This window comes from Myxine glutinosa, chromosome 3 (assembly GCF_964187855.1).
Source record: "Myxine glutinosa chromosome 3, kmMyxGlut1.1, whole genome shotgun sequence".
Lineage (NCBI taxonomy): Eukaryota > Metazoa > Chordata > Myxini > Myxiniformes > Myxinidae > Myxine > Myxine glutinosa.
Window position 1 is genome coordinate 1,439,321 of NC_136263.1, and position 18,216 is coordinate 1,457,536.

At 42.9% G+C, this 18,216-nt stretch overlaps 1 protein-coding gene across 5 annotated transcripts in view; it reads right to left on the bottom strand.

Annotated features, from left to right (window-relative positions):
• Positions 1–18,216, bottom strand: part of PDCD11 (programmed cell death 11) — a 698,902-nt gene that overhangs the window by 118,031 nt on the left and 562,655 nt on the right. For all 5 annotated transcript variants that reach the window (XM_078773692.1, XM_078773689.1, XM_078773691.1 and 2 more), the window contains 3 exons: positions 16,567–16,728; positions 12,160–12,315; positions 7,733–7,856 (listed from right to left, as the gene is read on the bottom strand). In XM_078773692.1, coding sequence (XP_078629818.1) covers positions 7,733–7,856; positions 12,160–12,315; positions 16,567–16,728 — 442 coding nt within the window. The remainder of the gene's footprint in view (positions 1–7,732; positions 7,857–12,159; positions 12,316–16,566; positions 16,729–18,216) is intronic.

Here is an 18,216-nt window from a genome sequence, read left to right on the forward strand (position 1 = left end):
CTCTTCTCCCCTCCCCCCCTCTTCTCCCCTCTTCTCCCCTCCCCCCCTCTTCTCCCCTCCCACCCTCTCCTCCCCTCCCACCCTCTCCTCTCCTCCCCTCCTCCCCTCTCCTCCTCCCTCCTCTTCTTCTCCCCTCCCCCCCTCTTCTCCCCTCCCACCCTCTCCTCCCCTCCTCTTCTCCCCTCCCCACCCTCTTCTCCCCTCCCCACCCTCTCCTCCCCTCCCTCCCCGTTCCCCTCCCCTCCCCTTCCTCCTCCCCTCCCTTCCCCCGCCCGGCAATGCCGGGTACTTCCCATGGCCAGCTGTACGTGGGCTGCTCGAGGGTTGGAAAACCAAGCAATCTTGAGGTCTTGGCACCAAGTAAGAAAACCAGAAATGTTGTATACCAAGAGGTTTTGAGAAATTGAAAATTGACAAAACGTCATGTAGGAAATGTACTGTGATATTGCTCTAAAATATACATGTTCTTTTCATCATATATTTGTATTATTCTTATTCAACCCGGGCGAAGCCGGGTACCTCAGCTAGTCCAATATATAGCACACACAATACCTCAAATAGTTGTGGATGGATTCGGACAAAACTTGATGGACAGGTTGGGTGTTTAACAAAGACGATTCAATTCGATTTTGGTGAAGATCCCAATCCGGCCAGATCTGGATACGAGAATTTTTTCATTTTCGAGCGATTCTTTGGTGAAGCGATTGAGTGATACAGCCAAAAATTATATGTAGCATGATATTCAAAAATTTGTGGACGACTTATGACAAAACTAGGTGGATGAGTTGGTTAGGTGACAAGAACAAGCCGGTTACATTTTGGGTCAGCTCCAGATCCAGATCCATGGGATACAAAACATGAACAGTTCAGCCTGGCGGAGATATGCTCACTACGGAGTGCCGTTATAGCTCACTACGGAGAAACTACGGTGTCGATCCGACACCTCGCGCCCTCTGAAGAGATACTAAATGAGCTGGACACTAAAACTAATGGGGTCACAGAGATCCCTGACAGATTGAAGCTGCTTGATTCGCCGGAGTCTGCGAACGAGATGATCGGGGATGATCCTTCGTTATCTGGGTCGCCCGTCCGGACGGTGACAGATAGTCTGCAAAGAAACCTATCTGGAGGGGACGAACTTCCCGCCACAAGCAACTAAAACCAACAGTATCAGCGCGCCCAATTATCGCATTACCTTACTGGTGGTTTAGTTATCCCAACTGGGGAACTGCGCTCTCAACTTCCCACTCTGTCTAATTATTAGGTACGGCTGAGCAAAACCGTAGGTGGGACGTCGGCTTAACTAGTGGAGCGAATCGGCTCAGTTCTCTGGCGAGTCTTGGATTTTATTGGCGCTGGTCTAGGCGGGACTTCAAGGGGGGAAAGGGCCACACCAACACTCTGACCTCTGCATGTTGCTTCCCCATTTGTACACATGTACCATCTTGACCAGGCAGCCCCATATACTCGCCATACAGCGTCCACATCATGGTCTTCCACGTGGCCATGTAGCTTTCCCTCACTGGTAATGCAGAATTGGCTTTGATTGTGGTGTTTTGTGGCATAATGTAATGTGTGCTTGGTTTGCGCTGTGGAAAAGTGTGACGGGAAGAAGGATGAGAAAAGGGGTTGGATGGATGGGGGATGAATGGATGGGGTATGAATGGATGGGGTATGAATGGATGGGGTATGAATGGATGGGGTATGAATGGATGGGATATGAATGGATGGGATATGAATGGATGGGATATGAATGGAGGGGATATGAATGGATGGGATATGAATGGATGGGATATGAATGGATGGGATATGAATGGATGGGATATGAATGGATGGGATATGAATGGATGGGATATGAATGGATGGGATATGAATGGATGGGATATGAATGGATGGGATATGAATGGATGGGATATGAATGGATGGGATATGAATGGATGGGATATGAATGGATGGGATATGAATGGATGGGATATGGATGGATGGGATATGGATGGATGGGATATGGATGGATGGGATATGGATGGATGGGGTTGGATGGATGGGGTTGGATGGATGAGGTTGGATAGATGAGGGAGATGGATGAGGTTGGATGGATGGATGGGGTTGGATGGATGGGGTTGGATAGATGGGGTTGGATGGATGGGGTTGGATGGGTGGGGTTGGATGGGTGGGGTTGGATGGATGGGGTTGGATGGATGGGGTTGGATGGATGGGGTTGGATGGATGGGGTTGGATGGATGGGGTTGGATGGATGGGGTTGGATGGATGGGGTTGGATGGATGGGGTTGGATGGATGGGGTTGGATGGATGGGGTTGGATGGACGTGGTTAGATGGATGAGGGGGATGTATGAGGGGGATGGATGGATGGGGTTAGATGGATGGGGTTAGATGGATGGGGTTAGATGGATGGGGTTAGATGGATGAGGGGGATGGATAGGGGGATGGATGAGGGGGGGTGAATGTGGATGGGGGAGAGGGGTATGGATATGGGGAGATATGGATATGGGTGGGGGGGGGGGGGGAGGGGGATGGATTATGGGGTATAGATGGATGGATGGGGAAATGGATGAATGGATGGGTGGATGGGTGGAAGGGGATAAAATCTTCCAAACACACAAAAGGTATTTTCCCCATTGCTGTGATGAGGGAGAAGGTAACTTTACAAAACACACTTACTGTGGTGAAATATGATGTAATGTCTCGAGCTTGAAGGGAAGGTTTGGTCAGAGGGCCGACCTTGAAGGAGCTTACACAAGTCCGGACTGTTCGGTGCTCGATCTCGTGGCATTCTGTTACCTTAGTGCCAAGAGACTAACGGGATTAACAGGTACGTAATTGCTTGCTTCCTTGGAGGAGATGTTTGTTTTGATTGCTTCCTTTGTAGTGCTAATGATTGTGCTTTATTTTGTGTTGTAGGATGAGTGGAGATATAGTTCAATAAAACCTCATTACTTGAAAGAGGTCTGAGTATTGATTTACATCAATTTATTGAACTACATCTCGACATTACGAGCCATGGAGAAGCTGATTAAGCTGGAGAGATTCAATGACGATCCTCATGCCAGCAATGCTGCCAGCCAATGGACATACTGGGAACGGGCTCTCGGACACCATATGGCGATTGTTCCCGACCTCACGGGCAAGCAAAGGCTGACCATTCTCCACTTTAATGTATCGAACTCCGTCTGTGATTATGTCACTCATTGTGAGATATATGAGATGGCAATAGCAACTTTGCGCGCTCTCCATGTGAAACCGAGGAGTCCGATATATGCCCGGCATCTTCTCGCCACCCGAAGACAGGAGACTACGGAGTCCCTGGAGCAAAATATACAGGCCCTACAGCAGCTCGGCAAAGACTGTGGGCTGCCTGAACGGACGGCTGGTCGAGGTCATCGATAATCTCATGCAGGATGCTTTCATAACGGGACTCCAGTCGCCGGCAATCCGTCAGCGCTTGCTGGAGACAGAGACTACATCTTTACAAGTCGCGTAAGACCAAGCCTGGGTACTCCAACTAGCCCAGGTTAGATCCAAAGCCTATGGGAGGCCATACCTGATGGCTAGTGCTGCTGTTGCCGCGAAGCACCCTGAGGCCGACATCTCCGTGCAGAGTGCTTCTGCACAGTCTGGCACCTGCCGGGATGAATCGCTAGTCGCGAGCTCGGACGCAGAGGAGAACGAACCGATAACTACGGCTGCAGTGACTCTGGCAAGGGCGGCGGAAAAATGTTATTTTTGCGGCAATAGGCGACATCTGAGGTCCCTTTGTCCAGCGAGAGATGCGCTGTGCAATAATTGTGGCTGGAAGGGCCATGATCTTTCCTGGGAAAACCACATTTCAAATCTGGCCTCCAAAGCCAGTCGCCGACTGGGCATCCTCGGTCATGCGAAGTCCTTCCTTGGCACACCTGAGCTCCTCGCCACATACAAGGCTTTCATCTGCAGCTCAATGGAATACTGCTCTCCCCTCTGGGCTGGTGCTCCTGCGTCACACCTAGCTCGTCTTCACGCTGTTGAAACCAAAGTGTTCAGAATCATTGGAATCTCCCGCGATGAAGCTAACTCCAAGGGCCTTTCACTCACTCACCGCAGGCAGGTTGGTGGTCTTTCCGTCTTCTACCGACTCCTCTCTGGCCTTGCCCCCCCCCCCCCCCAGCTCTCTCTGGGCTCTGTCCCCCAAATGTTCCTATAGGTCGCACAAGATCTGCCTGCAACCCTCTTTTGGTTAAACTGCAAAAATCAAGACTCTCTGCTCACCTTCACTCCTTCATTCCTCTTTTCTCCCGCCTCTGGAACAAACTCCCTCACTCTCTTCAATCCCACTCCACCCTCCAGGTCTTTAAAACAGCTGTTCACCACCATCTCTCATCTTCCCCCATTCAAAACCTTGATCTTTTCTACCCCCGCTAATTTCACCCCAAATCCACTTTTTTGAAATACCAACCTCTGTCCTGGAAGTCCTTGGTGTCCTTGTGTTTTATACTTCTCCCACCCCCCGCCCCCCTTCCCACGCCTCCTCCCCCCAAGCCCTCTCCCTCCCACACATCCCCCTGCTCTCAAATGTTGTGTTTTTGTGCTTCCCCTTCTCTCCCCATCTTGTCTTCCACTCCCTCTTGTTATATATTTTGTTTGTCTGTTTGATTTGTTTGTGTAATAAATGTTAGCTCTTTCACGAGCCTCGATTCTGTATACAAAAAAAAAAAAACTACGGTGTCGATCCGACACCTCGCGCCCTGTGAAGAGATACTAAATGAGCTGGACACTAAAACTAATGGGGTCACAGAGATCCCCGACAGATTGAAGCCGCTTGATTCGCCGGAGTCTGCTAACGAGATGATCTGGGTCGCCGGTCCGGACGGTGACAGATAGTCCGCAAAGAAACCTATCTGGAGGGGACGAACTTCCTGCCACGGGCAATTAAGGATCTGGACATGAAGGGATATATAGCACCCGTATGGGCCGTTTGTGCCAGCCACCTAATCGTTTCGGTTGGTAGGAATCCTGTGCTGTTTGTTTGTCCCCTCAAAGGCATCTGGAAGGCATGTCTCGTTCAACATCTGGAAGGAACGTTTTTAACGGAGGGAGAATGTGGTGAAATATGATGTAATGTCTCGAGCTTGAAGAGAAAATTGGTCGGGGGTTCGACCTTGAGGGAGCTTGTATAAGTCCGAAATGTTCGGCAATCGATCTCGTGGCATTCTGTTACCTTAGTGCCAAGAGACGAACGGGATTAACAGGTAGGTAATTGCTTGCTTGCGGAGGCTTGGAGGAGATGTTTGTTTTGATTGCTTCCTTTGTAGTGCTAATGATTGTGCTTTATTTTGTGTTGTAGGATGAGTGGAGATATAGTTCAATAAAACCTCATTACTTGAAAGAGGTCTGAGTATTGATTTACAACACTTACCAATGAAATATCTAAATGAGAGTTCCTCATGTGGTGTGTGTCACTCCAGGGTCCTTTTTCCATAACTCCAACAATATTTTAAGGTATGGTAAAATAATGAAAATAAATCCACAAATTAACAAAGAGAAAAAGACATAAAATGTCATAGCCCCAGAGGTTTTAGTAATTTTGCTGTATGGAGTTGAAGGCCGTCAGTCGGCCATCTTTGGTCGGATTACAAAACAAAATATTCTGCATATGTATACTCTCATGTTTTGTCCTTGTGCCAAGTTTGAACAAAATCACTCCATGCATGTCCAAGAAATGGTTGGGAACAAGTTTAACAAAATGGCCACCAGTCGGCCATCTTGGATTTGATCTCGGAGGAAAAAAGAAATGACGTGCATAAGTAAGTCGTCATTCATTATCTGTATGCCAAGTTTGAACAAAATCGGTAAATGCATGTCCGAGAAATGGTTGAAGACGTTTTCAATACTGTTTTATTTATTTATTTTTTAACAACTAAAATGCCGCCAGTCTACCAGTCGGCCATCTTTGAACAAATCGTAAAATAAAGTGAGTTGCACGTGTATGCCATCATGTATTGTGCTTGTGCCAAGTTTGAACAAAATCTGGAAAGCACGTCTCGTTCAACATCTGGAAGGCACGTCTCCAACATCTGGAAGGCACGTCTCCTTCAACATCTGGAAGGCACGTCTCCTTCAACATCTGGAAGGCACGTCTCGTTCAACATCTGGAAGACACGTCTCGTTCAACATCTGGAAGGCACGTCTCGTTCAACATCTGGAAGGCACGTCTCGTTCAGCATCTGGAAGGCACGTCTCGTTCAACATCTGGAAGGCACGTCTCGTTCAACATCTGGAAGGCACGTCTCGTTCAACATCTGGAAGGCACGTCTCGTTCAACATCTGGAAGCCATGTCTCGTTCAAGATCTGGAAGCCATGTCTTGTTCAAGATCTGGAAGCCATGTCTTGTTCAATGTATGGAAGGCATGTCTCGAAGCCATGTCTTGTTCAAGATCTGGAAGCCATGTCTTGTTCAATGTATGGAAGGCATGTCTGGAAGACATGTCTTTTTCTAAGTGCAAGAAACTACAACCACAAATTTTGTTATTGCAGAATACGAGCAATACCTACACATGGTTTAAGTAATAATAAATCTGTAATAAGTAATAATAAAGTAATAATAATCTATTATTCAAGGGCCACGTCTGACAGTTTGTTTGTCGTGTTATAACTTGAGAACGGATCAAAGGATTTCATTAAATCCAACTTCCTGGGAACTCCTGGGAAGGTTTGTAATGCAAAAAATGGTTTTTTCTAAAGGGGATATGAGCACACGCGAAAAAACTGCAACGCCATCTTGCGACACTCGTTATCCCTGCATGAAGGGCAGGATCTCCCAGGAATCCTTTTTTTGTTTTTGCTGCATAGATTAGCCATCACAGCTCTGCCAAGGACACAGCAAGAGCAGAGCTGAGGATACCTCAGCTTGTTTCCTGTCATGGCCATTGCCTAATATAACGTATCCCAGACAGTTTGATCGAAAGAAAGAAGGGAAGAGGGGGGCGAGAAATTATTTTTGTTTTGATTTTCCTCTTAATGTGTTGTTGTATATTTTTCGCAATTCAGCATCGAAAAAGCCTGTGATGAATATCCTATTAACAAACTCGTCGCTCTCTGAGTGTATAGCTCGGCCGGTATCTACACACCGCCTAATTTTATTTATTTCCCCATGAACAAAACCTGTTTTTTTTTTTGTTGTTGTTATTTTGGCAATTACACAAAGATTGATATTCACTTTAGCGAAGCAACGGGTCTTATAGTCTAGTAATAATAATAGCAATAGGTAATTTATGGAAGAAATCTCACATGGTCTTCTCAAAAATGTAATGAGGACACTCACGTCATCGACATTAAATACTGAGCAAAACCAAGAGATGGAACACAAGGATTTATCACGAAAGAGTGATATACCGATGTGTTTAATCGAGAACGTGCCCCCAAAACATTTTCCACCTTTCACTTCATCCCAACCTATTTTCATGCGCAACCCCTCTCTCCAATTCTCTCCCATATACTCCCCTCCCCTGACAATTTGCACCCACCCCAACTTGGAGGTACAATATGTCAACTTCCCGTTTTCCCACATTACAACAGGAGACCAAAAGCCAAAGGTTAAATATGGAGCAAAAACAAACTCTCATTGTAACCACGACGTTATAAAACCCATCCAATACTACCCCCTTAACATTCATCAAATCAATATGCCTTCCACACGACCCCTCCCAACCCAATCACTTCCTCCGGAGGACCCATACCGCCATTGAATTTCTCCTCATATTTCTTGGCTTTGGCTTTACTGAGAAAAACAGCAGAAATTTTCAGTCCAATGTCCACAATGTAACCATGATCTTCTACACTTGAAACACGGCCTGAGAGCACCTGAAAAAAAAAAATAAGGGCAACTTAGATGATACGAGCATGCTCTATTAATAGAACAAAACAAAAATCAAACAAAGACAATTTAGAAGATATGAGAACGCTCTATTAGTAGAACAAAAACAAAAATCAAACAAAGAAAACTTAGAAGATATGACCATGCTCTATTGCTCTATGCGTAGAATGAAACAAAAATCAAACAATTGCAACTTAGAAGATATGACCATGCTCTATTAGTAGAACAAAACAAAAATCAAGCAAATACAACTTGGATGATACAAGCATGCTCCATTTGTAGAACAAAACAAAAATCAAGCAAATACAACTTGGATGATACGAGCATGCTCTATTAGAAGAACAAAACAAAAATCAAACAAATGCAACTTAGATGATATGACAACGCTCTATTGGTAGAACAAAACAAAAATCAAAGAAATACAACTTAGATGATACAACCATGCTCTATTAGTAAAACAAAACAAAAATCAAACAAATACAACTTAGATGATACAAGCATGCTCTATTAGTATAACAAAACAAAAATCAAACAAACACAAGTTAGATGATACGAGCATGCTCTGTTAGTAAAACAAAACAAAAATCAAAACAAATGGAACTTAGATGATATGACCATGCTCTGTTAGTATAGCAAAACAGAAATCAAGCAAATAAAACTTATAAGATATGACCAAGCTCTATGAGTAGAACAAAACAAAAATCAAGCAAATACAACTTGGATGATATGAGCATGCTCCATTGGTAGAACAAAACAAAAATCAAACAAATACAACTTAGATGATACGAGCATGCTCGATGAGTAGAACAAAACAAAAATCAAACAAATACAACTTAGATGATACGAGCTTGCTCTATTGGTAGAACAAAACAAAAATCAAACAAATACAACTTAGAAGATATGCCAATGCTCTATTAGTAGAACAAAACAAAAATCAAAAATACAACTTAGATGATACAAGCATGCTCTATTAGTAAAACAAAACAAAAATCAAACAAATAAAACTTAGAAGATATGTCAATGCTCCATTGGTAGAACAAAACAAAAATCAAACAAACGGAACTTAGAAGATATGTCAATGCTCTATTGGTAGAACAAAACAAAAATCAAGCAAATACAACTTGGATGATATGAGCATGCTCCATTGGTAGAACAAAACAAAAATCAAACAAATACAACTTAGATGATATGTCAATGCTCTATTGGTAGAACAAAACAAAAATCAAACAAATGGAACTTAGAAGATATGTCAATGCTCTATTGGTAGAACAAAACAAAAATCAAAAATACAACTTAGATGATACAAGCATGCTCTATTGATAGAACAAAACAAAAATCAAACAAATGGAACTTAGAAGATATGTCAATGCTCTATTAGTAGAACAAAACAAAAATCAAACAAATGGAACTTAGAAGATATGCCAATGCTCTATTAGTAGAACAAACAAAAATCAAACAAATGGAACTTAGAAGATATGTCAATGCTCTATTGGTAGAACAAAAGAAAAATCAAACAAATGGAACTTGGATGATACAAGCATGCTCTATTGGTAGAACAAAACAAAAATCAAACAAATGGAACTTAGAAGATATGTCAATGCTCTATTAGTAGAACAAAACAAAAATCAAACAAATACAACTTAGAAGATATGCCAATGCTCTATTAGTAGAACAAAACAAAAATCAAAAATACAACTTAGATGATACAAGCATGCTCTATTGGTAGAACAAAACAAAAATCAAACAAATGGAACTTAGAAGATATGTCAATGCTCTATTAGTAGAACAAAACAAAAATCAAACAAATGGAACTTGGAAGATATGTCAATGTTCTATTGGTAGAACAAAACAAAAATCAAACAAATGGAACTTAGAAGATATGTCAATGCTCTATTAGTAGAACAAAACAAAAATCAAGCAAATACAACTTAGATGATACAAGCATGCTCTATTGGTCGAACAAAACAAAAATCAAACAAACAGAACTTAGAAGATATGTCAATGCTCTATTAGTAGAACAAAACAAAAATCAAACAAACGGAACTTAGAAGATATGCCAATGCTCTATTGGTAGAACAAAACAAAAATCAAAAATACAACTTCGATGATACAAGCATGCTCTATTAGTAGAACAAAACAAAAATAAAAAATACAACTTAGATGATACAAGCATGCTCTATTGGTCGAACAAAACAAAAATCAAACAAATACAACTTAGAAGATATGTCAATGCTCTATTAGTAGAACAAAACAAAAATAAAAAATACAACTTAGATGATACAAGCATGCTCTATTGGTCGAACAAAACAAAAATCAAACAAATGGAACTTGGAAGATATGTCAATGTTCTATTGGTAGAACAAAACAAAAATCAAACAAACGGAACTTAGAAGATATGTCAATGTTCTATTAGTAGAACAAAACAAAAATCAAACAAATGGAACTTAGAAGATATGCCAATGGTCTATTAGTAGAACAAAAGAAAAATCAAAAATACAACTTGGATGATACGAGCATGCTCTATTAGTAAAACAAAACAAAAATCAAACAAATGCAACTTCGATGATATGACAACGCTCTATTAGTAGAACAAAACAAAAATCAAGCAAATACAACTTAGATGATACAAGCATGCTCTATTGGTAGAACAAAACAAAAATCAAACAAATACAACTTAGAAGATATGACCATGCTCTATTAGTAGAACAAAACAAAAATCAAAAATACAACTTCGATGATACAAGCATGCTCTATTGGTCGAACAAAACAAAAATCAAACAAATACAACTTAGAAGATATGTCAATGCTCTATTAGTAGAACAAAACAAAAATAAAAAATACAACTTAGATGATACAAGCATGCTCTATTGGTAGAACAAAACAAAAATCAAACAAATACAACTTAGAAGATATGACCATGCTCTATTAGTAGAACAAAACAAAAATCAAAAATACAACTTCGATGATACAAGCATGCTCCATTGGTAGAACAAAACAAAAATCAAACAAATACAACTTAGAAGATATGTCAATGCTCTATTAGTAGAACAAAACAAAAATAAAAAATACAACTTAGATGATACAAGCATGCTCTATTAGTAAAACAAAACAAAAATCAAATAAATAAAACTTAGAAGATATGTCAATGCTCTATTAGTAAAACAAAACAAAAATCAAACAAATACAACTTAAAAGATACGAGAACATTCTCTTTGTTGAACAGAACAAGAGAACCAACTAATGGGAATGGATGGAGGGCTGGGGTGGGGTGGGGTTGAGAGGGGGGAGGTTTGAGAGGGATCAAAACAGATTACAATTTCAAATTTTTCGCCATTCCTCATCAACATGAGTAATAATTAAAACGGATTATTTGGAGGCGATTGCAAATTACCTCCTTCAAGGCATGTTTTATGACTGCAGCTTTACAAAAACAAAAAATCAAAAAAAAAATCGGAGGTTTGAGGAAAAGGGTAACATCTACAAAGATTTATGTGAACCGCATGTGACAAGTGTCTTCAAATCTCCCGTGGGAACCCCTAACATGCCATTTCAGTTGCAACGCTTGCCTGCTCAAATACAGAGGCCTCACGGATCAATTGCCAGGGCCGACCAAATTTGACGTCACCGTGGGGCACCCTTCAGATGTTTTCAGCTGCAGGGAATGCCCACACAGCCAGGAATCTCCAAATGTCAGACTCAACGACCAACAAATGTCATGAGGTAGGTTCTGCACAATTCTCCTATACACCATGTAAATCAAAACACTCGGCAGGCATTCCAGAAGTCTTGGATTTAAATTCAACTAAAGGCTACAGATGAGTAGTTATGGCAAAGCAGGGTTGAGCAAAAGCCAGGCATGGCTGCCCCAACAGAAATTACTGGGAATGTCATCAAGTTGATTTAACTTACTGCTTCGTGGTCAATTTATACAAGATATTTGTTTTGGAATGCAAAGGGAAATGTAAATAATAATACTATCTTGCATTTCCTAAGTCTTTGAAGATGTCGTTAATCTTAAAGCACTGGTGAATAAAGTTCTGCAAAGCAAAGCCGAATGAACCAAAGGGGTTGGTGGATTAAATTAAATCCCCAAAAAATAAACAGAGACAACAGGAGACTATCCAAACAGAGGGTGTAAACCTCCTCAGAAAATGTTTTGAAAAAAATGCAGCAGGTGCTTATAGCATATTGCAAAAGCTATCCAAAGAACAAAATTAATCTCGAGTTCACAAGGTGAAAAGAGAAAAATACATTAAATAATGCTGAGTTCAGTACAGGAATGCCACCTACCATGCCAGGATTGAGTATGGTGGCAGAAAGTCCACTGTTTACATCTTGAGGTTTGAGGGACAGTTTGATGCTTCGACCACCGAGCTTAGTTTCAAACAAACCAAGCACCCGACAGCGCACCGCTAGGCCCACAGGGTACAAATCCACCAGCTGTAGCTGCACAACCAAAATACAAAATTCAAGAATGTGGTTTCAACCACAACGTACAGAAAAATGGTATAAACTATTATTCTGCGTCAACTTTCCTGTTGTACCTGAGTACCAGTTCACTGGTAATTCCCTGTTTGTCGTTGAAGGCGGCAAAAAGGGTTGGCGTCAGGAAGGGCATCCGGCCGTAAAACATTGCTTCAAAAAGGGGACCAAAAAACAACAACAACCACGGTGCCCGAAAAGGCCAACCCCCGCTTTGCGGGGAAAAATGGCCTCTAAAGGTGGTTATTATTTTATATAACTATGAAAATAATAACCGCAATAAAAAGTTAACATTTGAACAAAATGAACAACTTCAAAAACTAGAGTGCATAGAACACTTTACCCTGCATAGTCCTGAGAAACAAGGACATGAGCGGAGTCCAGGAACAGCGAATTTGATTTGTTGTGACGATGTAAAATGCTGCAATATTCTGTCCAAGTCCGGTGAAACAGAAGGGTCTTGAAATTTGTTTTTTACGTGCTTCCTCGAGGCACTGACAAGAGTGCACCAGTAACCCGGACGGCAGCACGGCAGAAAATATTTTCGGGGAAAAACATGTCCTGTCTGTTATTATACAGGTGAAACCAACATACGACACGAGGCAGAAGATTTAATAAGTAATATTTATTAATCCCTACTATGTGTATTGCGGTGTGTACTCCGGTTAAGAATAGGTATAACCGTATCCCTGCGTGTCGTAAGAGGCGATTAAAAGGGTTGGCGTCAGGAAGGGCATCCGGCCATAAAACTTTGCCTCAAAAAGAGAACCATGACAATTACAACTACATATGGGCAAGGTACAGCCCGAAGTACCCTGTGGGGGTCCTCACCCCCTCTCATCAAAAATCAAGGTGGGGAACTCGATCAAAACAAGGGTGGAAATCACACCATTTATGACGACGCAACGTCTGTTGCCCCACATGGAGATCAGTTTCTGAGGTTTGGGACATGGAATGTAGGGACAATGACAGGGAGATCAGGAGAAGTGGTGGAAGTATTGGTCAGAAGAATAGTGGACATATGTTGTGTGCAGGAGACGAGGTGGAAGGGAAGTGGTGCGAGAATGGTGAAGGGTAGGCAGGGACAGAAATACAAGTTTGTGTGGCAAGGGTGCCCGGAGGGCGTGAATGGTGTTGGTGTCCTGTTTTCTGAGGAGTTTGTAGACAGTGTGGTGAGTGTGACTAGAGTGAGTGAAAGGTTGATGATGGTGAAGATGATGATTGGAAAGCTCTTGGTGAATGTCATCTCGGAATATGCTCCGCAGGTCGGTCGGAGCGATGGAGAGAAGGACAAGTTCTGGTGTGCAATAGAGAAGCTGATAGAAAACGTGAAAGATGAGGAAGTTGTTGTGATAGGATGAGACCTAAATGGACATGTGGGAAGGAGTATAAACGGTTTTGAGGGAGTTCATTGGGGTTACGAATATGGTGTGAGGAAAGCAGAGGGTGAAAGGATTTTGGAGTTTGCGGATGGAGTTGGTTTGTTGCTTTGTAATACTCAGTTCCAGAAAGAGGATAATAAGCTTGTTACATACACGTCAGGTGGGTCGACGACAACCGTCGACTACCTGATGGTGCGCAGGCGATAGGGGGCACCTCCGGGACACAAAGGACACAAAGGAGGAGACTGTTTCACAGCACCACTTGGTTGTCTGCGACATAAGGGTGAAAGGTGCGAGGAGAGCTCGGCGGGTGAAGTACCAACCGAGAATGAAGGTGTGGAGGTTAAAAGAGGTGACAGTGAGGGAGGCATTAAAAGAGAGGCTGAATATGGTAGAGGATGTTGTGGTTGAGCTTGAAAGTGGTTAGATGTCAATGAAAGATAGTCTGTTGGGAGCCATTGGTGAGGTATGTGGATGGACAAAAGGACCACCGATGCACTGAGAAACATGGTGGTGGGATGATGAAGTTGGAAAGAGGATTGACGAGAAGAGGAAGGAGTTCAAAGGATGGCAGAAGGCGAACGGTACGGGGGCAGAAGAGGCAGAGCATGAGAGTTATAAGGCAGCCAAAAAGGCTGCAAAGAAAGAGGTAGCAAAGGCGCAGGAGGCATGTAGGAAAATGTTCAGAGAACGCTTGGATTCGGAAGAGGGTCAGAGAGCGGTATTCAGGATTGCAAAGCAGATAGCGAAAGAGAGGTGTGATGTGATGGGGGTGAGTTGCTTGAAGGATGAAGTGGGACAAATCGTTGTGGACCCAGATGGACTTAAAGGAAGATGGAAGAGATATATGGAAATGCTGTTGAATGCAGAGAATGAATGGGATAGCAACATAGAGAGTACCCCAGTTTTAGGACCGGCAGTAAAGAAAACTGAGAAGGAAGTTGAGAAAGCGATAAAAGCAATGAAGAGTAGAAAAGCGGGAGGGCCGACGGGAGTTGTGGGAGATATGTTGAAGGCAGCGGGAAGTTGGGGTGTGAAGAGAATGACAGATCTGTAATCTGGTGGTGAAAGAAGGCTGCATTCCAGTGGATTGGGAACTGAGTACCCTCGCCCCTCTATACAAGGGGAAAGGTGACCCTCTGGAGTGTGGCTCGTATCGAGCGATAAAGTTATTGGAGCATGGAATGAAGGCATTGGAAACGGTGTTGGGGATGAGGATGAGAAAGAAAGTGAAGATCGACGAAATGCAGCTTGGATTTATGCCAGGAAGAAGAACGACAGACACGCTTTTTATTGTAACGCAGTTGCAGGAGAAGTACATGGAGAAGAGGAAGAAGTTGTTCTTGGGTTTGTTGATCTGGAGAAAGCATTTGATAGGGTTCCACATGAAGTAGTGACATGGGCACTGAGGAAGTTAGGAGTGGAGGAATGGTTGATCAGATTAGTGATGGCAAGGTACGAGAGAGCGCACACAGCTGTAAGGACGAAGGACGGGAACAGTGGTGAGTTTGAGGTGAAGGAGGGAGTGCATCAGGGGTCAGTACTAAGTCCACTACTATTTGTAGCTGTGATGGAGGTGCTGGCTCGGAACGTAAAGGAGGGTTTACCGTGAGAGTTGTTGTATGCAGATGATCTGGTGTTGACTGCAGAAAGTATAGATGGACTGAAGGAAACATGAACAAGTGGAAGGAATGTATGGAGGCAAAAAGGTCTGAAGGTGAATATCGGAAAGACGAAGGTGATGGCAAGTGGTAAAGCATGTGGTGGGGTGGAAAGAACTGGGACGTGGCCGTGTGCTGTGTGCAGGAAGGGTGTAGGAGTGAACTCCATTCAATGTAGAATGTGCGCAGTGTGGGTTCATCAAAAATGTAGTGGTTTGAGAGGGTCATTAACCAGTATGGCAGCTACATTCAAGTGTAAGGTGTGCTGCAGATGGAGGAAATGTTGAGTTGGATCTTGGAGATGGCGTGAAGCTGGAAGGTGTGAAAACATTTTGCTACCTCGGAGACATTTTGAATGGAGAAGGTGGATCAGACTCGGCAACGGTTGCTAGAGTGAGATGTGCATGGAAGAAGTTTCGGGAACCGAGTGGCGTGCTGACGAGGAGGGGAGTGTCGTTGAAGCTGAAGGGAAAGGTGTGTGCTGCATGTGTGAGAAGTGTTATGATTTATGGGAGCGAGACATGGGTAATGAACGTGGAGCAGCAACGAAGGCTGGAAAGGGTGGAAATGCAAATGGTTCGGTGGATGTGTGGAGTATCGTTGAGAGAGAGGAAGACAAATGATGAATTGCGAAAGATTATGGGAATAGAGCCTGTGATGGATGCTGTGAAGAGAAACCGGTTGAGATGGTTGGGTCATGTGTTGAGGAAGGATGAAAGTGACTGGTTGAGAAGAGTGATGGAAATGAATGTGGAACGAAGTAGAGGACAGGGAAGACTGAGAAAGACTTGGCTAAAGATGGTGGAAGAAGAAATGTGGGCAAGGGGGTAAAACAAGGGGAGATGCAGAAAATAGGGCAAAATAGAGAAGATCGTCATGGGGCCTGCAAGGCTAACCCATGCTCTCGCAGGCGAAATGGCCTTAAAATGCCTGTTGTTGTTTTGTTTGTTCTACTATCTACATTTATAACTCTAATTCATAATAATTAATACTCCAAATAAATAAAGTTGTTCCTCGATCATAAATTGACGTTTGTGGATGGACAGAGACAGACAAAGTGACCCAATTGCTTAACCCCACTGTTGTTTCACACGCAGGGTATGATGACAAAAAAATAATTTGGGTAACCATTGACTTAACAGGAGGTTTCTGCTCAATAACCAAACCGTCACCTTGGGAGAATCTTCGTCTTTCTTGTTGAGTCTCTTCGTGTACACCTGATTGAGATTCTCAACCTCAACATATCCAGAGAGGCCTCCAGGAAGTGAAACGACGATCTCGTATTGCCTCACCTCCTTAATGCAGCCCAAAAGTAGCATACCCTCAGAGATGTTCTGCAACATACCAACACAAGCACTTCAACAAAGGTAGGCACAGAACATACAAAGGTAGAACAGGCTCCAAAGAACAGAAAACAAGATTTTAAAATCTTCTGTCAAAAATATTTCAAACCCACTTTCAGGTCAAGAATAAAGAAAAACAATTAATAAAGCCGACAACACATCAAAAAGATTGTCCAGCATCCATTTGTTTCCAGCCAAGTCATTTTACCTCAAACAAGAACTCGGAATATTTCAGAAAGGCTTCATTCAATTATCCAGGTTTCAAAGCCTACATCTGTGAATATGTGTGACTTATGTGAATCGATAAAAATGACAACTTTGTGTAGTTGGTAAGGACTTGCTGGGTCACGCAATCATAAGGCACTGCTTTTGCTGACGTCCTCCATCCCTTGCGTAGCAGAAGCCTGCCATATTTGGTTGTGATAAAAATTAGTAACCTACTTGGTTTCCATGATATTCAAGCGATATGCCACACTGAATTGCTTTAGGCTGTTATCATAACACAGATGATCGTATGAAGAACAAAACAGACAACATTAGCTTCTATTCATTGCCACTTAAACATCCGCATCGGTGGAAGAAGTGGTTGCAGAACCTGAGACTCGCACAGGTTCGCAGGGACTTGAGACGAGTCGGCTTTGCTTGGAGCATTTTCAGCCAGATTACTTTAAAATAGACCAAAACAATGAGCCTTTGGGACTTAAACCAATACATTTACTGAAGCCAGACGTAGTCCCTCCCCCCCCCCCCCCCCCCCCCGGCATTTGGCTTTACCAAGAATCCGAAAGCACGATAGTACAGTGCACGAAGAGCTGAAAACCAAGATTGGCAATTGCTAAGTTTATGGTTATATTGTGTGAACATTGTTATGCAACACATATCCCTCTGTGTAGGCATGGCACAATGTAAATATTTACAATCCGAGCAGCACCACTGTTAATACTGTTACAGTTGTGCAAATCACCCCTAAACCCCCAGGAGAACGCACATCCACGCACATAGGTTCCCAAGTTCAGTTTTCTCATTAATACTTGTATTCTGATAGACCTCCCTTTTGTGTAGTGGGCAAACGGGAGATATGCATATGTGAGGGGTATAGAGAGGTCTTCTTCCTTCCTCCATGATCCTCTTCCACGTCCACCACCCTTTAATAACTCATCATTCACAGCCATATAGTTGCCATTCAGGCTGCCATACAGGTTGGTAACCATTGCGCATTTTTGACACTATTTAATTTGGCTTCTCCTCTTTCCAGAGACAGTTAGACACAGCTCCAATTCGGTTTATTTAGCGCTCTATTCGGTAGACACATTTGAGACATTAGCGACTCTCAACAAACACGTGCATTGCATGTTTTATCCTCGATTCCCCTCATAACCAATATTTTTCCCTCCATCCCGACATTTAATAAACACGAATACAACAAATGAAGACAGCCAAGTCCTCCCAACTTGAATTCGCCTTGACGGAAAGCGTGGG